The 27510-nt window shown below is 35.4% G+C and overlaps 1 protein-coding gene across 8 annotated transcripts in view; it reads right to left on the bottom strand.

The window, feature by feature from the left end:
* Positions 1-27510, bottom strand: part of ATP2B2 (ATPase plasma membrane Ca2+ transporting 2) — a 252940-nt gene that overhangs the window by 38790 nt on the left and 186640 nt on the right. For all 8 annotated transcript variants that reach the window (XM_074914647.1, XM_074914648.1, XM_074914649.1 and 5 more), the window contains 6 exons: positions 20285-20526; positions 19489-19723; positions 12818-12997; positions 11662-11749; positions 4320-4426; positions 3399-3590 (listed from right to left, as the gene is read on the bottom strand). In XM_074914647.1, the coding sequence (XP_074770748.1) occupies positions 3399-3590; positions 4320-4426; positions 11662-11749; positions 12818-12997; positions 19489-19723; positions 20285-20526 (1044 nt within the window). The remainder of the gene's footprint in view (positions 1-3398; positions 3591-4319; positions 4427-11661; positions 11750-12817; positions 12998-19488; positions 19724-20284; positions 20527-27510) is intronic.

Genomic DNA, 27510 nt, shown 5'->3' with positions numbered 1-27510 from the left:
GCTAAACAGTAGTTCCCTGAGGTAGAACTGGCAAGGACATTGATTTTATTTATGTATTTTGAGAATAAAAAGCAGCAGATTCTTAAAATGACCACTAATGGTCACAGGTTCTACCTAGTATTTTTCTTAAGGCTATCCATGGCACTCCTAAGGTGCTCTGAACCAAACAATTCAGATCCTACTTGGCAATGCATTCTCTGGGTGCTCCTTGCAGGTCTAGTTTCGCTCATAATAGTACACAGTTGGACCCTTTCATTAATACAGAGTTGCTGTGGTTTCACTAGGAGTCCTGCAGTGATATGATCACATACACATATCTACATGTACACCAATGTAATTGGAGGATCAAGACTGAATAAAATGAAGTCTATTTTCTTGCAAAGCACAAGCTGTGTTAAAAAAAATGAGTCAAAACAAATATTTTATTATCTTTGTACTTCCTTTAAGCACAAATAATAGAAACACCAATGAGAGTAGTTAAGCGTGAAAGAAGCTTCATACTCAAAGCATCCCAATATGCTGCTTCCAAATTGATGAACGGTTTTTTGAGAAGTGACGTTAAGAAGCATGAAAGAACTGTTACTACCTACATAGCACTTTTCTCATTCTAGATTTGATGAAATATCACCAAAAAGATAGTCTGTGTAATATTCATTAACCTGAATATCAACTGTGGACTAAAATTATATTCTGTGTGTCAAAGAAAGTCAGACTGACTACCTAAAAACAAAGTAAAATTGAGTCCAGTGTGGACCTTCTTTATATTAATTTTGAAGGTCATAGAAAGCTGTGTTGCCTTTTGGAAACTACAGATTTTAGCTTCACTTATTTGTTAAGAACTTAAATGTTTCAGCCAAAATATTAATTTGAGACCTGTGTACAGTTTTGCAGACTTAGATCTATGTATGTGCACCTACCTTGTTGTATGCAAGATTTTTTTGTATATTCATGTACTTTGTGCTAGAGCTGTTTTCACAGCAACCAGAGGGTACAGTGTGTTCTCAAGTGTAATTTTTAGTAAAGCTTATGAGCCAAACAAACATAATGCCTTTCACCGGCTAAAGTCTTTCAGTCAAAGCCTAACATAATAATGTTGACTCGTAAAGCAAGATCATTCTTGAATGAGACAGAACTGAGAGCTACTTGAGATTATCAGCAGTCAGGTTGGTGAGTGTAAACAGAACTACAATGGAAATAACTGCTGCCTTTTGGCTACAAATTCAATTTTAGCTCCTTTCAGACCTCTTCCTTTGGATTTGCATTTTTACTGCCAAATTAAGGAATTGCATAAGAATCTATCTGGACAGAAATACAGGAATTATAGGAGGTGTACAGTAAAACCTATAAACAGGGACAATAGACTTGACAGGCTCAGTGATGGTCTACAGACCATTGGGACAATGTAAGTACACTTATCCAAATCTTTCTAGAAGTCAGTGGAATGATCCAAAGGATGAAGAAAGCTCTGGAATTAGAAAGGCAAATCTGCTTGCACTTAGACTTGATTTGAAATAGTCTTTGCACCGATTTGGTAATGTTTAACCTCTTTAAAGGATAAAGTAGAAATTTCTTAGTTAACAAATAGAATATATTTTCCTTTGTGCTTTCCTGAAGCAACTGAAAAAATGCTGGACATTAACCAAAAAAAAAATCACCTTAAATAAATTTTAGTAGGCAATGATTGAATGTCTATAGAACAGGGTCTTAAAAGGAAACACTCGCCTCAGTTCCAGTTATGGTATTCTTACCACATTGGTGTTAGCACTTTTTTCTACACAGTTTTGCACCACTGATAAAAATCCAGGAGGACTGACCTTCCAGACTTCAAGCTCTTATTCACATACGTTCTGTTACCAGCAACAATCATTTTACAGCTAAACATTTTCTCAATATGCTTGGTAATATTTCCCAATGGAAGAATTATCCAACGTCTCTTTACAAGATCAGTAATTTTGTCCCATAGCACAGGCTCAATTGTGACAGCAAGGCATCATCAAGGGCTGGGTAGGGTAGAGATCTAGCACTTAGCAGCTCACAAATTTTACTTCCTGGAAAACAAGTGAACTGACATTTCAGAGCTTCCTTTATACAGAATAAAACGATTATTTTATTTAAGATCACTTCCACTTGCTTCAAAAACAGCCATTCCTGATTTCTCTGAGAATCCCAGCCCTAGCGCCAGCTGTAGCTCACTTAGCTAAGCTACGTGATGACAGTTGTATCTACCCAGCTGTTGCATGGTGCCAGCAGAAACTGGGAGCTTGCAGACTCCTCACGCAGCTCAAAAAAGGCCTCTAAATGTCAGTCAAGCCTTAGGAGAAGTTCGACCTCATGGTTTTATAAAGGTACCTGGGTTTCTGGTTTCAAGTATCAATTCCATGATTACAATGTAAGATTACCGTGGAGCAGAGCTAATGACTTATTCATTGTTTTTTCTCAGGTGTGCATAAGGTGAAATCTACCTGATGAAACAGGGATGTGCATCTGTGTGATCCACAACAGAGGAAAGCATCAGCTTTCCCATAGTGTGTCTCAGTCGAAGGATGCACCTGTCTGCAGCATCTGGAATATATATTATTTTAGGGAGTGACAGCACTAAAAATCACGTTGTTTGCAATTTTCTAAAGAAGGACAAAACCTCACACTGTACTATATATGTTCTGTTTCTTTCTAGGGAAAATAAAACAATTTTATTAATCAAAAAGTAGTAATTTGAAGAGAAAAAACCCGTGGTTTGTTTTCACATATGCTTTTTGTAAAAGGCCTAGACATGTTGCATGTAGACCAAGATTGCAATCAGGGATTAATGAGAAGGAGAAAAAGCGAACAAAGTCCAACTGTATGTGTGATCTAATTGGTTTGTCATTTGCATCTGAAATTAAAAGGAATTGCCTGAAAGCAACAAAATAATTTTAACCATCAAAAAGATCCCCTGCTGGGATTACTTTCGTGTGTCAGTACTGCTCTCTTGAAAACAATAATCCCATTCCATAATCCAACAAAAAAAATGTATTTAATAGTGAAATATTCTGAGACAAAAAGGCAAAGTCACATAACTTCATCCTTCTCCCAGTCCATGACATTTTCTGTTCTCTCATCAGAGGCTCAGTCATGATAATAATATATAATCTAAAACAGGGAGCTCTATGGAGGCAGCATGAAAATTAGCAGCTCCTAAGAGCAATTTACTTCCAGAAGATGGATTAGTACACTTCCCTATGTCAACAGTTATTTAACATTTAGCAGCTTGAGACTAAATAACACTCAGAAGACTTTCAGAAAGCATACTTTCTGTTGTACAAAGTAAGAAAAAAATGTAAGCCACCATTACCCAAAAGAAAATAGAGGCTGGTAAAATTTGGCTCCATACTTTAAGCAACACCTGAAGTTAACCTTACCTGGGTAATGCATGCTCCAGTGAAAGCCACAATCACAGCCACTATGTTAACAGTGAGCTGGAACTGCAGGAACTTGGAGATACTATCATAGACATTACGCCCCCACATTACAGCCTTCACAATGCTACTGAAATTGTCATCTGTTAGGATGATATCTGAGGCTTCCTTTGCAACATCTGTTCCAGCAATACCCTGGAAAAATTAATTGTGAATAAAATGACCGACTAGAAAGTACAGAGACAGTCAGAATACAAATCTTCATACTCATTCAAAGTTCAGTTATTCAGACTTCCCAGTATAGTAACAGTGACTGCTGAGTATCTTCTGCATTTTATTATTTGCTAGGAAGTTAGCAAATTTGGCCTATTTGTGAAAGTGCATAAGGATGCAGAAAAAGGAATTGATAGAGAGCAGTGGAATCCATGTGATGATAGTTTTGAGTGTTTTAAATTATCAGCTTAACGATTACTGTTCTTCTGAGTTATTTTTATCATTGATGGTATTTTATTAATATACATGAACAGAATTGCTAACAAAAATAAGAATTACATATCTTGATATATAGTCTAGTATATGAAGGTCCTCAGAGTCAGAGTATGTTGGGAAGGTATCTTTACAACTAGTGACGTATTTTACCCAAGCAAAATGGTACTCATGAAGAACAGTTATTTTTTCTGTACTGGCACAGAATTCTGCATATAGCAAATAACTACCTTAGACAAAACATTGAAGAAGAATAAAAACAAGCAATACCAGTGAATCTAACATAGTAAATTAAAGGATTCTGAAGAAATGTAACTCGCCTCCTCCCGTATATTCCTTAACTGACAAATAATAACTAAGCAACACTGAATGAATGAAAAATCTCTTGCAGCAAATTTATAATAGCACAAATGTCAATAAATATGCTCAAGACTATACCATTGCAAAGCCAACATCAGCTTTTTTAAGTGCTGGTCCATCGTTGGTTCCATCACCGGTCACAGCTACAACCTGCCTCTGTTCCACCTGCGTGCTGTCAATAATACCTGCAAAAAATGTATATGTGTATGGATACATACATATATATATATAATAATAATTAGCAAGATAAAATTTCCCTCTAAAAAAACAGCAGGGTCTGTGTAATATAGACTACATAATACCACACAAGTCTTACAGAGATTAATAGTATTAATTTTTAAGGAAAATAATGATGAAAGCAGTGACTATAGCACTACTATACACTACTAGACATCACTCCTAGAATTTACATGGTAAGTCCTGGTCCTGCGTCATCAAAACATCACAAAACTTGCACAGACTTCAAAGGGAGTGAGATCAGCTCATTATGTTCTTTTGGAAGATTTCTACTGCTTAAAATTATGTGTCACAGTAAACCCATTCAGCCCAGCTCTCTGATTAAACATCAATGGAAAGGATTTGCCAAAGACTTAAGTTCATACTTAAAGCTCTCCTAAACTGTGACTGAACTGTAATATCAGCTTTACTGGGATGCCTTCTGGCAATCAGTTTAATCTAAAGATAACAAATGACATTGATGAATTATATTTAGCTCAAGCCAAATTACTGTTTTAACAGACATGTTCAATTCTGCCAAATAACGATTAAGAAGATATAAAATAATTCTTTAAATTCTGGAGCCAAACATTCTAATAAATAGACATAATAAAATAATTTGTACTTTCATTTTGAGATCATTTGAGAAAAGAAAGCACTTTTCACTTGGTGAAGCAAGTTTCATGAAACTAGCCTGCAGGGAGGTATTTTCCACTTATGCAGATGAGGAAAGTAAGGACAAGAATAAAGAATTTTTCTGAGGTTACAGAAGCAGCCCTGTTTTTTAATAGGATGGGGATCATACTCTACTCATGGTTTTATTTTCACATCAGAGTTCATTTGAATATGAGTTCAGAACACGGGATTGTTGTGTGGGATACAAGAACACTTCTCCCTATTAATGACTTAGGGGGGGAAATGACAAAATTCCCTTTGCTAACACCTTTTGCTCAAAGTCATAACCTCTAAAAACAATTATCAAAACCTACCCACTGTGAAAAGCTTTCATTCTACTCTACAAAAAAATAATTCGCATATCAGATAACTAACTAGAAATAGGAAATTGCAGATTACAGAGCAATAGCTGCCTCTTGGCAAGGTTCAAGCTTATCAGGCACCAACATGATTGCAATGCAGTATGGAAGCAGTTAGTGTCCTGTATTTTTCAGTCTTATGAAAATCAGAAAAAAACCTATTCACTTTCCATTGGCAGTATGAACTCAAGATAAATGGCACATTATTCTGGTAAGATCTTATAATTAAAGCTTTCAATTTGTTGGGGTGATTTGCCTTTGGTATTACTAAATAAACAGGAACATCAGCTGCCACTGCTGTTAAAAGCATTTATCTTGGGTCTTCCATTCTTGTCATTAACACATCCTTTGATGATAAATTAATAGTTCAAGGTTTGGAACAAATTCATTAAAATCTCTGACACATCATGGTATTAACTGCTCCAAACAGGTAGATAGTATCCTTCCACGACTGGATTCCAAATGGGAGCACAACCTAAAGTTGAAGAGACTCCAACAAATGACCTCCTAATAGATATAAATAGTGCTCTAATGTCAATGACTCTACTGCCAACTGTCCTGCGTCAGCCAATTGCTGGATGCAGCTAATTCACAAGGTTTAGCAGTCATTCACACGGTTTAGTGGTCATTTGTATCCTTAAAAGCAAACTGTGCAGCCAGGATAAGCCCAAAACCATCCAGAGCACAGAACTGCATAATCAGCAGTCACAGAAAAATACAGATAAAGTGATCTTGGTTATTATCAGCATCTCAGCCACACACCTTCATCTCAGTGACCATTGCTAGTGTCATCAGAAATATGTCAATGCATGACACAACAGTATGTGGATGGACTTCAGTGCTATTCATCGGAAGAGAGAAGATCATTGTGAAACTTTCATTTGTACATCAGACAAATTTCTAAAATGGAGCACAGTGATTATTTGGGATTCAGAGGACTTATCATAGCTATACTTATCTTCCCTGACTTCCGCATGCTCTTTTAATCTGTTCCTCCTCTCCCCCTTCCTCACATTTCTGAATGCTTGTCTTCTTTCCAGCACTTGCTTCCTTCCTAACCACACCTACTTTTCCTTTTTTCTTTCTTTCTTTCACACCATTCTGTTCATAGGTGCGATAAGGTTTCACCTCAATAATTTTCATCGGTATCCGATAATATGTCTGTATAACTTTTACAAACGGTGTAAGGAGACCAAACAAAAGAGGGATGCCTAGGAAGGGTTCTCCCTCTGCAGTACCAAAGCTGTGGTGAAGAACTGCTTCAAGTGATGGTGAAAAATGTAAATAAAGGCATGACTTGACAGCCTGCTAATAAAGAGAATGCCCATTTCTTTAACATTCACTGGCCTTTCCCCTCATTCAAAACAGCTAAAAAGAAGCTTCAGTATTAATTAGTCATGTCTAGCAGCGAGGAAATTTCTTCAGAATAAACTGGTTTACTCCAATTGAATGCTTACCTACAGTATTTTAATAAAAACAGGTCTGCAAGATATAGCAGGGGAATTCCTAAAACTCAGCAAAGCCTCCTCCCAAAACAGCTTTGCTGTTCCTTTGGTCTGCTCCCTTATCTTAAGGTGTTTGGCCACAACTTTCCTCTGTCAAAAAGAATTTTATTCAACAGCCACAGGAATACACCTACAGCACATTACAGTGTGTTCCACACACAGATTCCGCTGATGTTGCAGGAATTGTGGGAGAAGTCATGTAGCTTGCACAAGCTTGTTTCTGATGAGGGAAAAGATCATATTTAAAACAACTATGTACAGCTATCAAGAGGAGCACTATATCCACAAGCTTGCTATAAAAGGTACCAGCACTGCATACAGAGCTGAAAGTGAAACATACCCTGCATCTCCCACCTTTCTCCCATCTAACATTAAGCAAGCATTAAATCCCCTCAGGATAATAATATAAAGAATATTCACCAACGATGTGTCTTCCATTTCTTTTACAAGGAGCTACCTGTACCCATGGCTCAGATCAAAAACACCCAGTATAGCCTCAGGTCTCCCTTTATTGCAGAAAAAATGCCATTTTATTTAAACAGTTCTTACTTGCACTGTCACCTTTAGAGCCGCATCAGTAAGAAACCGCTGGTTCTGGGAGAAAAAAATTCCTGGTTTAGCTTTTTCTTTCTGTCTCAACTGATTAACTCAAAACAGGCAGACAGGAAAAACTTTGCTGCAGTAGAGCACTTCAAAGATGCACACCAATTCAGGTGTTACTGATGCAGTAAAGCCAACCATCCCATACGCTTACGCATACTTGCATTTCTCTGACAAGCTAAACATAGAAAGATGTGATATATTTTTGATAGACATATTGTGTTTAGATTAGTTTTTAATACTTCCAAGCTTTTTGAAGCTCCCTGTTAATTTAACAAGAATTTAGAAAGTCTAGCTGAGAAAATTTAAATTCACTTTAGCTACATGCTTAAGTACGTGCAGGAATAGAGCTTTAAAGGTTAATGTAAAAGTGTAATGTGTAACATTGCAGACAACATTTGTAATGGTTAAGTGAATAGTGCTCCACAAGGTTTATGATATTGGAATGATAATAGCAAGAGCATGGCTGAAACACATGGATTTTTGTACTAAGCATGCACCACCAATGTGCTTTATATTCTAAGACTAAAACACTACAGGGGAACCTTAAAGGCATAAGTGCCTCCCACAAAGATACACTTAATACAGGCTACAGAATACTAAATGGTATTTACAGAGTATAAAACTCTAGATTCAAATGTAGTATGCCTCCTGCTTCCTTTAAACTGTTTTTCTGTTCTTCGCTCCGGGGAAGAGTTGGTTGAAGTCAAATTTTTAAGCTGTGGAACAGGTCAACTTTCTGAATATTTTTTCATATGAATATGAATAAAAATAAATATTAACATTTTCTCCAAAATGGAAGTCAAAACCATGTGCAATTTGGAACATGCTGATATTTAATTTCAAAATTTCATTTCATACACGTCTCTAGGTTTTTATTATTCTACCTATTCTCACTGCATGTCCACATTGATGAAGTCATGAACATAATAGCATTCCATGCAATAATACTTGAAATAGTTTAGTAATTAAGGGTAATTATTAAAAATATTTTCTTCTTCAAAGCTCCCTTTCTGCCTGTTAATAAATCAGACTTGCATGAGAATAGAATAGTTGTTTTTAATATCACAGAACAATAACTCCAGCCTAATTTAAACATACTGGAAAACACAGCTTCTTTAACTGGTAAACTGAGTATTTATTTGATCTTCTCTATACCTTCTGATAAAAAGATGGTATTTTCCATCAGTGCTAAACAGTTGCTTCCCATAGTCTTTTAAAAAACACTATGACAAAACTGAAGTATTTCAGCAATAGTATTATAAAGATACATCAATATAAATGATAGGCATTTTTAATTGTTATATTTTGTAAATAGGGTAAAAAAATGAAATAAATCTAATGGATATCATAAAATCCATAAGAAAATGTATTTCAGTTGGATTGAGAAATCTAAAAGTTTGTGATGATAAACCATTTTGACATCTCTTTTTCAATCTACCTCTACTTCAAAGCCATAAATATTTGAGAGAAACTGTCTGCCCAGACTAAAATGCTGAACCATGCCTTTCTCTAGTCCCTTAGCAGTAGTAAAAACAAAAATGCAAAATAAAAATGATCCTTTTGCTGGGTGGGATTGTGCTATGTTAAGGAGAAAAAAATATTCCCTCCAGCAGCTGTATGTCATTAAAAATTAAATATAAAAATGCTTATTTTGTGATGTGTGTTTTTACCCTAGAGCAGATAGAATACATCAAAGAAGAGAAAATCCTCTTGATCCCCCAAGTGTCTGAGAAAAACATAGCATTTTAGTAAGAGGCCCAAAACCAGTGAACATTTAAATAGTTTCTTGTAACTTTTAATGGCCCTTGGAGTATTACCAGCCAAAAAATTCCATCATGATTTTCCACAGACTTGTTCTTGAACTTCGTTAAGATACTTAATTGTTCTATCATTTGACCTTGTCACATCTTTAAAACATTAATTGTATTAGTTGCATAAGGTATACAGTAGTAATAAATATCTTCTGTATTGTCCAAGTGCATATGCTATAAAACATCAATGCTTATTTTTCTTCAGCTCTTTATTGATTTCATTTTCTCTGGCAAAGGTTTCATTTTTCTCTTCAGGGGAAATCCTGAATGATTCAAATGAGTACTCCCAAGGGACGGACTTAATCCATTTAACGAAACACAAATTGTTGTGTGCTTCTGAAACAAATAAACTATTGGGCTGTGCAAGTCATGTCCTCTAACAGCTATAAGACAGTAATTTATATGCACTAGGGAAGTGAGGAGACTTCAGCTACCTTTGTGCTGTTTTAATAATGACCTAGGAAGCTAATAATTACGTTGTCCAACCAATGGCCTCCAAATCTTTTCAATCACAAACACCTATTGGTAAAATCTTTTTGACCATACATACCCCCAATATGTATATTATTTATAAATTATACACATGAACTATTATAGCATGTATACTAGAAAAGATATATTTAAAAAGGATGAGATAGAATATTAAATTTTTACCATTATTAAATACAAGAATATTTATCGTATTCTTGTATTTAATAATGGTAAAAAAGATTTTCTTCCTGCATCCCAGTGGATTGTCCCTGACATGTGTGCACCCCATTTCAGAGACCACTGGTCTAAACAGTGGCTGGAGAGGGTGAGTAAAAGCACTGTGTCTCCAGCTGCCCCATTTCGTGTACCATGATACAAGGTATCTTACAAGATATCTTAGTTCTCCTGAAAGATCCAGGCTTCTAAAGCTCTTCACATACACTGCTGCCAATTCCAGTGGAATCAGGACCCAACTGATCCAATCTTCAAATTCACAGTAGAATCTTTTGCTCTTAAGGCATTTAGGCATTTTAAAAAATTACGTACTGCTCAAAAGTCATTGTAATCAGTCATGTAAGGAGTCATATCAATAAAACCTTGCTATACCATACCAAAAGGATAAATCCAGAAACTCCTACCTAAATTTGAATTATTATTTATGTAGTCAACCAGCTGAAAACATGTAACTGATCAGTTGGATCTTATCCTGAACTTTAGCTCCTCCAAGAATTGCTAAGAAGAGTCTCTCCAGACTTTCTAGGGCCTTAGCAAATAATAATCCAGTTCTTTCTTCATCAGGAATCCAGCAAACAAAGCCATCCACCAACAGGGTTTCTGTGCCAGCCCCCCATCTTATCATGGCCAGAAATGATGTTATTCCCGATCAGAAATTTTCTGTTTTCATCAGTTGTCTTTTAAGTGTGAGCTTCAAAGTCAACAGAGTAAGATTTCAAGTCATCAAGAAGTGGGAGTTACAGATACGAAAAAGGCTTTAAAGAAAACTGCAAACAAATCCCTCTTTTATAGAGCATTCCATCTGCAGAAAGTATGGTAAGAGAATATAATTTGTAAGGTGCAGTTTTTAGAGGACAAAACCAGACTCTGAAAATACAGCCAGAAACCTAAGGGAAGCCAATGTAAATCATACAATTAGCGAGCCTATAGGAAAATGGAATTGGCTTAAAATACTTATCTCCATTCATGTAATGCTAAAGGGGGCAGCTCCTAGTTACATGATCTCCAATAACCACTACTGTAACATGAATGGTTTTTTATCTTGGAATACTCTTTAATTGTGAGAGAACAGATGCACTTGACTGACTTGATTTACTCTAAATGAGTTTGTTCTTGTTTTCTCCATAAAGAGGTATAGGCAAAGACTACAAAATCTATGCCCCCTCTTGTTTATATGTCAAACAACAATATTTTCTTTCTGACCAGTAAACACACATCTTCCCTTCCCAGCTAGAGCCTTGTTCTAGTTCAATCACAAGACAAATATGAGATTGCCTACATCTACTTGGCAGACTTCTTACTGGTATTTCTGTCATTCCTGCCAACCAGTTCCTATTATTTTCCATCTGAAGGCTCAGGTAGAACGCAGTCACAAGAGATTTGTTACTGAAAAAACCTCCTTGCATAATGTATAGATGTGCAATTAAAGGTAACAAGTCAGATATATTTGTAACAGTAAAACTTTTACAACGCAGTTGATGTGTCGGACATACTTCAGTAACTTTGGCATTAATTACACACACATGTGAAAGCAGCCTGCACGCACCTTTTACCAAAGTGTGTTTGTCCGTGGGAGATGAGCGAGCAAGCACTCGAAGCTTTGGCCAGATTTTGTCAATCCGCTCTTGCTCAATCTGGAGGGGAAGGAACACAAAAAACCCCAAACCGGTAAAACTGTTGGCCTGTGATTATCAAACTGTAAAATATATTTGTGTCCATGTATCAGATGCTTCACTTAACTACTCACATTTGCAACTTTTCTCCAGAAGCACAAAAAAACTACAACAGCCATCAATGCTGCAAATGAAGGCAAGGTCAAAAGGCACTTTTCTACTACCAAAGCACAGCTGTCGGCTAGCATAGGTAAATTTTGCCACAGTATCTAATCAGCCTTTCTTAGGATCTTTATGGATAATTCTGCTCAGAATCCTGACTCTATATACAGGATAGTAGAGTTTCTCAAAGCTGATCAAACATGTTTACAAGTAGAAGCGTGTTGTTCTAGTTTACATTTAAATCCAAGTCATTTTGGACTCACTTCATTTTGGCACCAATAATGGCAGAATTTTCTCTGTATACCAACAGCAATGAGGACAAAGGATTCCATCAATCGATCGATGGAAGGAGTAAAGGACTGTGTCCATTCATTAGTGATGGGGTCAAAGACACAGCATAGAGTTTATGTTTTTTAAGCTGACTTCAGTAGCCTGTGTGTTAGCTCCATTTTTTACAAGGAATTCCAAAGAATAAATTGTTACTCAAATCATTACAGTGAGTGGATATAGCAGTACTTTAGGTAAAGCGGTATAAAATAAAGAAATGAGAGGAGCTGGTTCTCAGTACAGATTGCATTTTCACGAGGCGGACCTGCAAACTCCAGTTGAGTTTCTTCTCTTCTTTGGTAACAAACTGGCTTTTAATGTGCTTGGTTTTGCTTTCTTGTGGACTAGTGCTATGGTTCTAAAAACTGCTGAATTGGGCTAGCACTAAACTGACAGTGGCTCTGCATCATGAAAAGTAAAGACTGCCTTTTCAATGGGATTTGAATTGCAAAAGGCTAGCGGTAGAAAGAAGTAGCAATCTCTTCAAACAGCCTTTACTGATATGAGGTACACATCGGTGCAGGAGAAACAACATTTCAGTGTTCTCACTATTTTTTAATAACATATTCTTAATATGTATAGATTTAGTAGATGAGTTACCTCTCCCTTCTCATTTCGGATCCTTCTGTTAAACTCTTTCCCTTCAAGACAGAGAAAGTCTTCTCCCGGGTGAATGATTCCACATTTTATGGCAATGGCACGTGCTGTGTTGATGTTGTCGCCAGTGACCATACGGACTGTAATTCCAGCTCGCTGGCACTTTCTTATGGCTTCTGGGACCTACAAAAGCAATGGAACAAGAAAGCGAATTCCTAGATAAGAGATAAAAATCTAAGTCAGGTGTTTCCATCAGAATATTTTGAAGCTAAGAAATTCATGAAGCAAAAAGAGAAATCATAAGTGGTATGGCCTATTACAGCTACCTGACTATTACGGAATTGAGGTTACACCGCAGGCAAGACAAATCTTTTATCAAGCAGCACACAAACTGTATTTTTAGACTGGTGGCCTAAAGCTTCTCCTGACTATAATAATAAAAAAAAGTGCTCTGCAGCTTTTTTGACCTTTAGCATCAAGGTACAACATGCTGAACCTAACATACTCAACGTTCATGTAAACAGGAACTGAGAATACATGTATTTTGTACAGAAAATTATCTAACTTCTGATCCTAACTTTCAATAGGATTATTAAAAAAGTTTATATCAACAGGTGGAATTCCTAAATATACGACTTTAAAATTTCATTGATAATTTACATATTTAAAAACTGTAAAAATGTAGCATAATTTTGGTTGTGCTCCTTTCTGCATGAGACTAACTTTTCCTGCTGCACAGGATACATACCAGTGAGAGAGAATTCAGTGTGTAACATCATCCTTGAGATTAATGTAGAAGCTATATACTGACTTGGCAACATATATAGAGCTTATTTTTTTTTTAAAAAAAAGGCAATTAAAATGTGAAAGAGCTAGGAAATTGATTACTAATAAATAAAGCTCTTTTAATACAGCTACTTGAGTACATGAAGTCAGTGCCTACAGAAAGGCTTCATACCTATAGTTCAATCTCAGATTGCAAAAAAATTGTATTTCCTGAAACTATATAATAATTAATGACAATTTATTAATTATTAATAAATATCACACTAACCAATGAATGCAGTCCCATCACACTTTTGCATGATTATGAAAGCATTGTTTCTTCAAGGAAAAAACAATATTATTTGACATGGAAGAATAAGAAGTGTGTTTAACACTTTAAGAACAGCCTAGCTAGATACTTTCAGCACACCATCACTTCCCTAAGTTTAATTTTTACTTAGATGAAACTAAAGGCACCCCAGGACTCCTTATAAAGACAGAAACCCTTCACAAAGCTTCAAGAAATTCAACTGTCTTACTACAAAAGATAGCAAAGTCAGATATAAAGCAGTTATAGGTTGCACTGGTTCTTACATGTGGGGTGGCAGAGAGGCACTTGAAGTAGACAAGTGACAGTCTGAAAGGAAAAAGATGCCAAATAGATGAGCATGACTTAGACAAGCATCTGAATATTAGGCAGTGATCCTAAGTAAACCTCCAGGCAACTTGAAGATTATCCCACAAGTTCCAAAGACCAGGCCCTAGATGCTTGCTCTGCAATGTTGCCTAACACTCCTAATCTATGTAATGCATATATAAACCACATTTTAATAAATTCCCTAAATACATACACTTGACTACTCACTGCAAATTGCTGCTATATTATCAGCTGAGCTTCTTCAGGTGACAAACTTGTGTAAAGTAATGGGATTGTCTGACTGTGATTAATTATGTCAGCAACTGTGTATATAGAGCTGTTGATGTTCTACAGAAACTAATAAGCAAAAGGTATGATTATGAAAAGAATTTAAAAATAATTATCAACTTTTTAAAAAAAAAATATTTAAGAAAGTGTCTCCAAATGGATATTACTGGTTTCAGTAACAAAGCCTCGCTATATTCTACAGTGCAGTTTGCTGGTCGTAACCTCCATCACAGATACAAGCATACTGTAGAACTCAATGCCAATTAAGGTGGATTAATCTCATCCATTAATACAGAAAATATTAAGAAAAGGAGCCATCATCTACAACATCAGATTGTTAATTTTGTGCATTTCTAAATATTTAAATTTTCTCTATAGCCACAAGTATGTGACACTGCTGAGGGCAGAACACTGCCTTCTACATGACAACCAATGCAGTAAGGCAAATGCTGGGTTTCTAATGATTCCATGGGGCCAGAAAGGAAATTATATACTCTAAACTATATTGCAGATAATGATTATTCTAATCAGTGAATACAATTTCACACCATGCTTCTGCATCTTTATTAAAGGCAGTTATGAAACTTTTATTTTCCAAAATGCCTCACTAACACCTAATTGAGGATCAGACTCATACTTCTCCCATGACTATGAAAGAAAACCAGTCCACCCTCAGCCTGCATCCACAGAATATACTGTGATATACCGCAGAACGACCCTCTGTCAATACAGATTGAGGAATCAAGAGCAAAATTAAGGGACAGAGGTTTATCTTCCAATTTCCTCATCTCTACTAACTGAGAATATTCTTCCCACAAGTTGTACCCTGGAAACATTACTTGGACATGAAGCCTTTTAACATTATGAAATACACTTCTATGTGGGACATACAATCATATTAAATCTATTACTTAAGTAAATGACTCCAAATTTACCCAGTTTCCACATTAATAATCCTGACTATATCCCATTTGCCAGTTTGGAATGCCCTTAGCATCCACTTTAACTTTTGTGACCCTCATGCATTGGATATGGCAGATTTAGATGACTATCTGTAAAACCAGTACACTGTATAAACTATGAAGAAGAAAAATAAATTACAGTGCAAACAGAAAAAAGGGTCTACTCACAGAAAGTGCCAGTCCTATTAAATAAGGTCATGAGAGGACAACCTAGTTTCAAATACATCTCAAACTCACATATAACTAGAGAATTTTTTCTTTCTTTTTTTCTATTCTATTATCCTCTTCTCTCATTTTTTGGACAGTTGGTGGGTGGTATCTGATTTAATACTGTGTACAGTAATTACAGTTAAAATATTGTTCATATTTTTTGATTGCTGTAAGGAATAAAGAGTGTTGGCAGACTGAGTGGGCAGTGGAAGCAGATATTTTCCATCAGTTTTGCAGAGCTCAAGTATACATTTTTAAATTTTCTGGTTTATTTTCTCTCTGTAAAGAAAACCTTCTAATGCATGCATGTATGCATAAATTATCCAATGCAGGAATATCTACCAGAGTCAGGTGACAAATAAATAGGTGACATTTGAAGTGATTTACGTTATCTCCCAAAAATAACAGATTGTAGGCGTAGATTGGCAAATCAGTGTAAGCCAGTATAGACTCATTAAAACCAATCCAGAAAGACTGTTAAAATCAACAGAGAAATCTCTACAGGAACAAGACATCATTCTATTTGTTCTCTTCTTGCATATTTATCAAATTAAAAAAACCCCAAACAATAAAACAACAAAAACCAACAAAAAAACCCCAACACACCAAATAAAACCTAAATATCAAGCAGGTAGTTCAACTGCTAATAATGAATAAGCTAGTGTCTGAATTAACCTAGATATCCAAGGAATTATGCATAAGTCATGGGTGTCCAGTGGTTACACTCCAGATAAAGCTGGTCAGTTGCTGGACATCATTGTTGAATGATTCACCAAAATAGTTTCTTTTAGTGTACAGAATGAAACGCAAGTGGAAGAAAGCTCCCAGCAATATCATCAGAACAGATGCAGCACTCTTATCTCTGAAAGCGTGCTAGCATGACACCACTGCCACTGCAGGTATTCACATATTTAAACACTCCAAGATGCATAGGAGCAATGGGCCACAGGAGCTCTGTGGAAACAAGGACACGACCATTTTGCATGTGTTACCTTCAACAATCATTTTACAGAAAAGGAAAAAAACTGGGCCTTCCCCAGGAAAAAATGGGAATGTAATTTAAAGGAAACTAAAGGCTGCCAGGACGGTGACACTGAATTGTTTCATTGAAATTAGCTAATCTGTCATTTCTGTCAGAATAAATTCTGATATCCATGAATACTGAGAATATTAATAAAATGGCAGTTATAGTAATATTTCTAAATTTTTATGTTCTTTTTTCGCTACAGAAAGCACTTTGAAAATTCATTAACTCTGGTGGTGACTATTTAATAAGTGGGCTTAACTCTGGCAAAATAGTTCAACATCTTACTATTTGCACCTACAATGGTGACTTCAGCGTTGTAATATATGTATATTACGATATTCCCACTAAGTCAGATACTCCATACCCAGATAGTTTTTCTGAAATTTATGGTTTTGTTCTGGCATGGGGTTTTTTGGTTCATTTCTTTCTTCTAAGGTACTGCTACTGCTTTCTACCAATGTGTGAGGTAGTAATAATTTAAACATTGTTTTAAATGTTCTCATTATATTATTACCACTTTGAAACACTTAAAAGGGACAAGGAGAAAAAAAAATCCCCCAAAATAACTGTAGATATGTCCAATATTTTGTAAAATTCTTAAATGATAAACATTTTATTATGTGTCTTGCAATGAAGTAAGAAGTGTTACTGCATATTCTGGTGTTAAACTATGAGAAATTCAATACATTATTCAAATAATTATCTAGAAATAAAATGTTTTCCTGCCTTCATTTTCTTTGATCCTTTACATAGAAGACAGACTTGACCTCTTTATTTTTAGCAACATTATTCATTTTTACCTCAAGCTCCTAAGAAATTATTCCCTGTGAGATGAGAGCAGTTCTCTTATAAAACACACTCATAATGATCACATAAAAGGATAGTTTGCAGCTATTTTCAATAATAACTGCAGAGCCCACTGCTGCCCATCCCTCAGCCTGTCATACCACACATAGCCTTGACTTAAAGTTATTTCCTAACAACATGTATCATGAACCAGTTTTGAAGGGAAAGAGAACTGATTCACAGTTCCAGTGGCCACTGACAGTTAAAAACTTTCTGAGTTTATATATAGTGAGCTAGAGCATTAAGGGATCATTGAAGACAGAACATTTTAAGAATGTTTTTAAATATTTTTAAAGACTTGCAATGTCAGGTGTAGGTACAGATGGATTACCCACAAGAGACCATCTGATGACAGATAAAAGTGAATGCTGTTTATCCGATGATTGTGGAGATAAGGAGTTTATCACACAGTTCTCACCTATGCAAGGTTTACTTTCTATTACAATCTTCTTGATACTGAAAAAAACCCATAGAAGTCCTTTATCATGCAAAGCATTGTTATGCAGTTGGTACCTGTAGTTGTAATAATATCATGCTTCCAAAGTTACAGCAGTCAGAAGTATGTAAAAGTCTACTTTATAAAGGACGTGGGGAAATAGATCAATTTATACTTTTCATGTTTTAGTAAAAGAAATAATTTCCTGACAGGTCTAGCACTGCCACCAGTTCTCAGTGGATCAAATACAAACATTTAGATGTGATTTAAAAAAGATCCAGCAAAAATGTAAATCAGACAGAAGAATAAAAAAGACATGGATCAGTACCAAATGACTTACTTTTTGCAACATCGGAACCCACTCTTTTTGTATAAGAGAAATTTGAGTTATCTTTCAGTGACCTTACTCCAAAGCAAACCACAGCCATTAATCATCTACTGAAATAACAGCAGAATCGAAGAGTGGATTTCTTGGAGCAAAACGGGAGAGCATTAATCGTTCCCGCATTTGCGGGAGGTGCTGGGTCAGGTGCTCTCACACCACAGCACACGGCTGCAATGTGCCTACACAGCAGCCCTGGCCACACACTCACAGTCGAGTCAGCGAGAAAAACACTGAACAAAAATATGGAAAATGCCTGCAATTTAAGCTCAGCACTTTCAGCTTTGGGACTTACCTTCTGTCACTGTTTCTAAACTGTAACATTGAATTAATTCTCCACTCTCAAGATTATCAAAGCACCATATACACAGGTCAGAAACAAAGTTTCTACTTCTTAAACCGCCCTTCGAATTACTGTAGAAATATAATTTACAAGTGTGGGAGCAGTCACATGCTTCCAGCGTGCACACCCAATACCAATCTTCTTGGTTTACTTGAGTTTAAATGTCAGTCATATTTTTACAAGCAAGTCATTTACACATAGCATCCATGGAAACTGCATCCCTTCCATGGCTTTTCCTTGTCCAAATACACCATTAAAAAGTTTTCCTGAGTAACCACCAGTTACAATCTTAAAACAATTAGTAATGTGGCAACTGTTACAATAAAACACAAAACTCCAAGACTGTGTGCAATTTCTGTGGGAAGTAAGGACACTGCAATTGTAATCATGGCAACTGCAGTCACTGCATGTCTTTACTTTCAGAGTTGCACATCACGGCATTACTGAAAGAAAAACCCTTTAATGTCTGGGACCATAATAAAACTTCTGCTGATCAGTTCTCCTGCATACTACTCCTTGAGAGAAGGTTAAGTCCTCTCAGTCCTGTAGTTCAAAAAGACCTATTTTGCTTTACTTAAATATCGGTTGATTAGGAATTGATTTTTATCAAGTTAATTATTTGACTTTTTATCAAGTAAAATCTATATCTAAGGCTCATTTCCATCTTCTTTGACAGAACTAATTTAAAAAAAAAAAAGATAAAAACTTCTAGAAATCTGTAGTTCAATTTATATTCAATTCTCTGAGAAATGCTTTATAACATAAGAATTCAATATACCTCTGGCCTTACTGGGTCTTCAATGCCAACAACACAAATGCAAGTCAGGTCAGATAATATGTCATTTTCATTGTCCCAGTCAGGCTCTGGGCTGCTGTTAAAGTCTCGGAAAGCAACACAGATAGTTCTCAGTCCATCACAGGCCATAGGTTCAATCACCTTCTTCACCATTTCATCTCGGTCACGTGGTCTGAAGATACGAGGTTCACCAGCTGCATTGAGGATCCTGGAACATCTTTTTTATTTATGAAAAAAAAAAAAAAAAAAAAAGGTCGATTGTGTATTTGCATGACTGCTGAAAAGTATTTCTTTGCATCAGCTCATTTCATTCAACACTTTCCTTTTTTTGATGGCAAGTTTTAAATTTCTAATATAAATTTTTAGATTAAGCAAGAAGATTCACCACTGAAATATCAGAGAATTTGTTTGTAACATTACAGGGACACCAAGAGCCCTTCATCCATTATTTCCTCAATACCTGTGCAATTAATGAGCTGACAACTTAAAATTAAATTGAAAAATCCTTGTTTTCCATATGGGTTGAACATAAAGAATCCATGAGTAAACTACCAAACACAGATTCAATTCTTCGGCTAGGCAATAAGAAAACTAAGCCAAACAGTTTTGCAAGAGTGAGCACTTAAAAAAAATTAGAACAGTAACAGCTTATACTACTGAAGTGTGTCTAATTTCTACCATAAGTGGCAAATTTCAAATATCAAAATTCCCACATATGTCTTGTTAGTGTCAGAATGTTTTGCGTTTTGGAAAAACACAACTAATCCATTGAACTTACTTCTTTAGAACAATCTCAGAAGCTCCTTTGCTGTACATTCGGAAACTACCATCTGGCATTTTAATGACAGTACTCATTGACTTTCTGACAGAGTTGAACGTGTAAACTTTATAGAGTTTCTCCTCGGGGATGAGGTTCCGAACAGGCTCATAATCCTGCTTCAAATCCAGGACAAATCCCAAGAGGCCACACTCCGTCTTATTGCCTACCTGGCGAGGCAGGCCACCCTCTTTTTCTGGTGGCTGGAGAAGAAAAAAATCTGTATCAATTTCTCTATCGATAAGCAGTATACAATGCCTTCTGAACAACTGATAACAAAGTTGCAGTGTACAGTTTAAGATCTGAAACTTTAACTGTGCAATCATGTGCTTTCTAATTTTTAAAATCTAGCAAAAAATCCATAGAGCTTTAACAGACTCGAAGAAGCTGTTCTCACAATGAGGAAAATGTCTCTAGACAAACAGCTACATTTGGCCTCTTGCATTTCTTTTCTTTTGAATTAGTCACTGACAGTTGAATAGCTTGTGATGGTTAGGCAATATATCATTAAAAATGAAGTAACTTTCTTTAGGCTCAAAAATAATTAATTCTCATTTGTCACAAACAGAGGATTTTCTTTTCTCACTTGCCTAGAATTATATTGTTTTGCTGACTTTTTTAGTTATTATGGCGACTTAAAGAAAGATCTGTCCTTTTTTTTCTACCAGGCATTTTTAATGTAAAAATAAATCTTCATACAATCATAACAGCAAATGTCAATTGAAAAAGGAATTTCCAACAATCTATAAAATAACAGTTGTACATCTAAAGTACCTGTTTCTAGAAGAATATACATACTTCAGTCTGCTGCTTGGAGCAGGATAAACATTTTGCAACTCCTGACAATTCTCAGTCCTTCTAGGGACAAGGAAGGCTTTACCTTCCCATTCAAATTATAAACAAAAAACATACAGTTAATTTACAAAGTTTCCTGGGGGTGTAATACACCCCAAACAAAAAATTCTTGTGTTGTCAAGACTCCAGACTGACTTAAAGTGACCAATGTGTGAACTATAGACTGCTGATAACTTAAATTTTCTTGTACTCAGTAGAATTAGAAAAGTGTTGCTTAAGATAGGGCTAAACTATACTTACAGGAACCAAAAGAAGGATAAGTCCTTTCACAATTTTAATTTGCACTGAAAGCAGATTTTGATTTGCCTCATGACAAGACTGTAAGTCATCATTTTCAGCATGACTTAAACTTTTGCCTCACACTTTGCAGAATTAGGACTGCAGGACGATATTCAGAATCCATGTTTAATTTTACTATAGACTTTAAAATCCAGTCTACTTCAGAAATGGGATTCCTAAGTAGAGAGAATTCCCTATGTTACCGCCTCAGTGTGATGAGGGGTAATATAAGGAATGATTACAGTTGCAAATCAGTAATCCTACTTAGATATAAATTCTTGCAACAAGTATGGCCACAAAAAGGGAAAAGGGGACTTTTAAGTAAGAATTACTGAGTATTTATTCCAGAAAACCATCAATTGCAGCTGGTTTAAAAAATGAAGGTCAGGTAGATAATAATAGAATGGGCTAGAACTGAAGTAAGCAAATAAACGGATTTTTCCATAAGAATCATCTTTGTATCACCAGGAAAATATATACCTGGTGACAGATAGATTAGTGTGATTTCTTTGTCAGATTATGGTGAGTATTTACGGTGAGCAATAATCTAATTATCGCTGTCTCAAAGAGATTTATGCTTCCAAAAAGAATTTTAACATCTTTCTTCTATATGAACCATCATTTTTACTGAGTTATATGGGTCACATCTGTGTTGCTATGACATTTTAGCATTACTCCAGGGTCAATGTGAAACACTGGCACTCAGCAAAAATGTTAATATGATATATTAATTTTATTATATGCTATAACAACTTGCCCTGCTATAATTCCATTATACTGTGATGTAACTTCCCTCTGGATTCTCAAATTCACTTAAGAATCCTTAATTTAAAACCCAAATGCTTGTAGTTATGTGTATCTGGAAGGATTGATACATTCAGGGGACATGAAAATCTCAGTTAGGAGTCAAAAAATACCATTTAAAATACAGTTTTGTTTAAATAAATAAGGTTCATTTTCATGACTTTGCAGGCACACAGTTCCTGAAACACGCAAAGAACTTCGTGTTTCTCAAAGCAACAGAACAATCAGCTTCACTGCCTGGGTAGTGATGCTAGGAAAGACTGCTTTCTCTGTGCATAACGTATCAAACTCTTTCCACTTTAGATCTAAACCCTCATTTATTCTTTGGTTCTCTCTGCCACTGAAGCCAGTGAATCTTGACACTGACTTAAAAGTGAATGTGATCAAGACACTACATCCCTAGACAATAGTTGATTTAAACATACAATTTCATCATGCCCTGACATGAATGGATATTGAGAAAATAAAAAATCTACCCACATTTTCACATTTATAAAAATAAATATTACAGTCTTAAAATTATTTTCATTTCAACAGAAAGTAGATCATGCCCTCCCTCTTCTCACTGTAGTCTAAAAATAGATTTATTTTAGTGAACGTCTTTTGAATGCAAATACGTAAGCAAGGGGAAAAAATACCAGTGAAAAGAAAATGAACAGACATTTCAGAAAGGTTTCAAAATCTAACAAGTGGCCACCTCCCTCTAGAGCAGCTGCTGTCTCCATATTTTTTGTGCATTACATTATAATAAAGCATATGGTGGTGAGAGCTGGCAAGAAGCACTTCCTTTCCTGTACTGTTTCAGATCAAAATCTATATGCCAAAACTAGTCTCCTTGCAGATTGTTCTTGACAATCCTTTGCAGAAGCTGCTGGCTTTTAAAACTTCCTACTGTGCTGTATCTAAATTTATTTCTTGCTGAAATCTGCAGTTTATGGCACCTGGAAAACAATTAAAAGGACAGCCCAAAGGGGTTACTTTTAAATAATTAACTAGGAATAACTTCATTGACTCCTTGGAGAATGAAAACCCTTTGACAACTTATGAGAAAAAGCCTTTGAGCTGTGATTTGCAAATAGGAGCTTTGAATGCACTGTTTCTCAAGAGCTCAGTGAAAGATCTTTTGCTAGTCACAAGACAGCTACAGACTGTACAATCTTTTACTAGGAAGAGACTGATCCAGCATGTCCCTCCAGTAACGACTTTCCAATGATCCTTGCAAAAAGTTTTAAAATGTGTCTTCCAAGTCTTTATATTATTTATGTAGTGATAATATAAATACATGCATGTGAATATAAATAAAAATCTGTATTATATCTTTTTTATATATAAATATAATACAAATACTTGCATGTAAAAAACTGCAGGCAAATGTTAAAAAAAAAAGTTGTTACAAGTATCAAATGAAAATAGGTTTCTAGGTCAAAGTATAGCTGTATTATTAAGCCTTAAAAATATCAACCTAAAAGCTAGTATTGACCTAATACTGAATTTGGATTACTTACAAAAGGGATTTTCAGAATAATTTCCCTGGAAAATAATTGACTAATAAAATGGGTTAAGAAGGAAGAAAGATAAAACTGTGGACAAAACTTAAAGAGGTGCTACAATTTTAAAAATTAGATTAGGAAATTATAATGCTTCCATTTTTACCACAACACTTACTAAACCTCATTTTTCTCATTGCCCCTTTTGATGTTAAAAGAGAGAACCTGGCAAGAAGATCCAAGTAGTCTTTCCAAACTAAAATATTAGAATTTCATATATTTTCTTTAGTCTTTATTTGTTTTATGTTATTCTCCTGTGTTCTACAGATATAACTACTCCTTTAGAATAATGATGATTGTAAAATATACCAGTTTTATTAGGGTAAAAAAAATAACTTTGCTAGAATACTATATCCATATTGAATGTTCCATTTCAACTCCATTCACAATAGGCAGAGGAAAATACAGTTTTAAAGTTAAATTGCAAAAAATGAGCATTCTATTTACTCAAGTAAGAGAAAATGGCCCAGGATGTGCAGGAATTTTCTCTGTATATTTAAACACTGTATGTGTAAATTTAAAAATAACTAAGAAGGATGAATGCTGTTCAAACCATGTAATATTTTATTTTTTAATTCCTAGTACTGTAAAAAGGAGAACTACTAAAAACTATAGTCCTATCAAATTCAGAGATATTTCCTCATTACATAATTTGAACCAGTCTTTTAACAGAAGGCAACTAAAGCAAGATTAAAATATACTACTTTTATAATCAAATGTATCAGCTTTTTGTAGATACAGGTTTATTCAATGGACTTCAAGCTAAACCAAGACAGATTTAGAAATTACTGTTTATCTTAGAGAGAAAAATGAAAGTAGTTCTTTTTAGCCAAGGATTAAGAATCTAAAACTTTGCTTGACTAAATAAAATTTTCAGTTACAAAACAGGAAACGGTTTCAAAAGATGTGTTGACAGTAAGAAAGCCGTAATACTAGACATCAGTTGTTCTAGTTTTCATTTATGATTTCTCTGGGATTCTGTTAGCTACAGAAGTTCAACAGTAACACTGTTTTTTCTGTCTTTCACAGTATGACCATTTCCACAGATCCTTCACCTCAGCTACAATCTGGATTCTGGATGCCAAACCCCGAAAACAAATTTGCTTTATCTTCTTTTTTTTCTTTATTATTTGTTCTAAGAGTATTTATTGTTTTCTAGCAGTATCACCTCTGCACAACGAGATAGGAATGCACATCCCTGCATAAGAATGCAACGGAAACTTTGTCAAAGCCTGTCTGCAAACAGGCTGGTTTTGACATGCAAAGATTCTCTTACAGAAACTTTTTTTACACTTTCACTTATTGTTCAGAAAACTAACTTAATAATCCAATCCTACCTGACTCTTCCCAAACTATACTGTGGAACTTTCCTTTGGTGTTACTGAACTTCTGCCCACATTATACTTCCAACACTGTCTGAGCACATAGCATACTGCTGGCTTTCCAGGCAGACCACAACAGGCGTATTAATTAAACACACGACTAAGATAATACTAATTAGCCAAACGCCAAACATTTTATTAGAATTCTTGAAAAATCTTTTTGTAGATTAGAACAAAGCAAAATAAAACACCGCCCTAAAGATAAATTTCACTACAAATACCTGGTATCAGCTTTATATTGTTAAAACGTTATGAATTTACTTTCACAAGGTCTTTATTTAGGCATAAAAATTAGTCTTTATATCTTGTGCAGATTCTGTTCTCTGATACCCTGGAGGACACATCTAGAATAACATTATTGACTTGACTGATGAGGAATATCACAATTTATCCTCAGACTGTCTGGAATCTTAAGTCGTTTTTTCATGTTAATAAGTTGCCTCTGTTTAATACAGAGCACAGAAAGTAACATGCTTTCTGATATACATGCTATTTTACAACTCAGCATCATCACTGCAAGGTACAATGCTGTTGAAATTCAGTTAAATTAGTTAAAAGTCAATTTGAACTGGGATCAGCATACGAGATTGAAAAAGAACAGTTAACAACTTGGTTGCATAATCATTTTGGCATCAGAAGAAACAGCCTGCATTAACCTTACATACCATTCTGATCTCACTCACAAATATTTAAAGCTCAACATTTAAAAGTTTTAAGGTTTGATGGGGATTTTTTAATTCTTATGCACACAGCTGAGTATACTAACATAGGTGTTCCCATTCACTTATAACCTGACTGTTCAACAGAAAGTAAAATTATCTCCTTTTTACCTTCAGAGGATGAAAATTTTTTATACACTAAACTGATATGGATGTCTCCCTTTACTTCATTTTAAGCTCAAGCAAAGCATTTCAATTCCAAAGAACCAGAGGTCCGCACCCCTTAGGAATGGTGAGCTTCTAAATTCCTGACTTGGATCAGTTTGCTCCATAATGCATAATTTTTGGGGTCCAGTGATTACATATTCATCATTTTAAAGCCCTATAGTACATACATTCTGAATCTGGCTCTAAACCAGACAACAAAAAATGTTTGGGAACCATTTAATAGATGTTGCACATGCTCTGGTAACTAAGACTGGCCATATTTCATAAATATAATGGGATTTGTGTTTTACACAGTACACAATGGCGTTACACAGTGCTGCACAGAAGCCCGTAAAGTATTGTAGGGTGGCATGTAATATGTTTTGAGGAATGCTAATATATAGCTCATTTAAAATAAAAAGGTTATAGGCTTAAACAAGTAATCTGATTGTGAAGAGTTTCTGACAGGGAGGAAGCTCGTGGGAAAAAAGAAAACAAGCACCTCTAATGGCAGCATCTTTTTTGGGCTCAGGTATTATCAACAGCATGCTTTGTAGGAAAAAGAATCAGACAGGAAGAATCAAACAGAAGGTGATGGGAGAAGGGAAACTGGTTTTAGTACATTCCCCCCCTTATTACCAAGTCTCTCCCTCTTTCTTTAAACACTTCCTACATGATTTAGACACTTAAACATCTTCATCACAGACAGGAGGACATGGAGTATTTGAATTCAAAATCAGTGGGAGGAACAAGATTAAGAAAAAAGTGGGTTTACACTGATTTGTATTGGTAATCAAGCACATCAGCAGTATTCCCTAGCATAAAATAGGACTAAAACAAAGGAGAATGTAGAGAGGGAAATAATAAATGGATCACATAAATAAATAAGTATCTGAAATTTCACCAGTGCTGCTCTATATTGATGTGTGTCCCATATTTCTGTTCTGAAAAGACGGATACAACAGCTAATTCCTTTTGCTTCCCATTGTCCACAGAACCCTGATAGCCACAGCATCTTCATATCTTGGGAAAATGCGCACCAAGTAAGTCACCTCAAGTTCTCACTATTTGCTGTAGGCACCCGCAGCCACCATCATACGCCTATCAAAATCAAGGCAATTTACTTCAAATCCTGACTGATAGGCACTGATTTATTTGCCTGTCTGATACGCATTTCAGCTCTAGTCAACCTAAAATGAAAACACTTGAGAAGTATTTCAGTACTCACAAGAGATATAAAATCTGAATAATAAAATCAGAAATGTAAACAACATCATTGTTTATTAATAAAGCTATACATTTGCAAGTTGTTGCTTAATCCTACTGGCTGGTGAGGCGGCCTTCTCAGCGAACCAGCTACTGTACAGCCCCTTAATTACTACACGTTGAATGCAGGCAGCAGTCTCACATTATTCAAGACCTCTACGCTGCAGTAAAATTGTAGTCTCAAAGTA

Source organism: Athene noctua, chromosome 10, assembly GCF_965140245.1.
Source record: "Athene noctua chromosome 10, bAthNoc1.hap1.1, whole genome shotgun sequence".
Classification (NCBI taxonomy): Eukaryota; Metazoa; Chordata; class Aves; order Strigiformes; family Strigidae; genus Athene; species Athene noctua.
The sequence above is the reverse complement of the archived record's forward strand: the minus strand, read 5'-3'. Positions and strand labels throughout refer to the sequence as shown.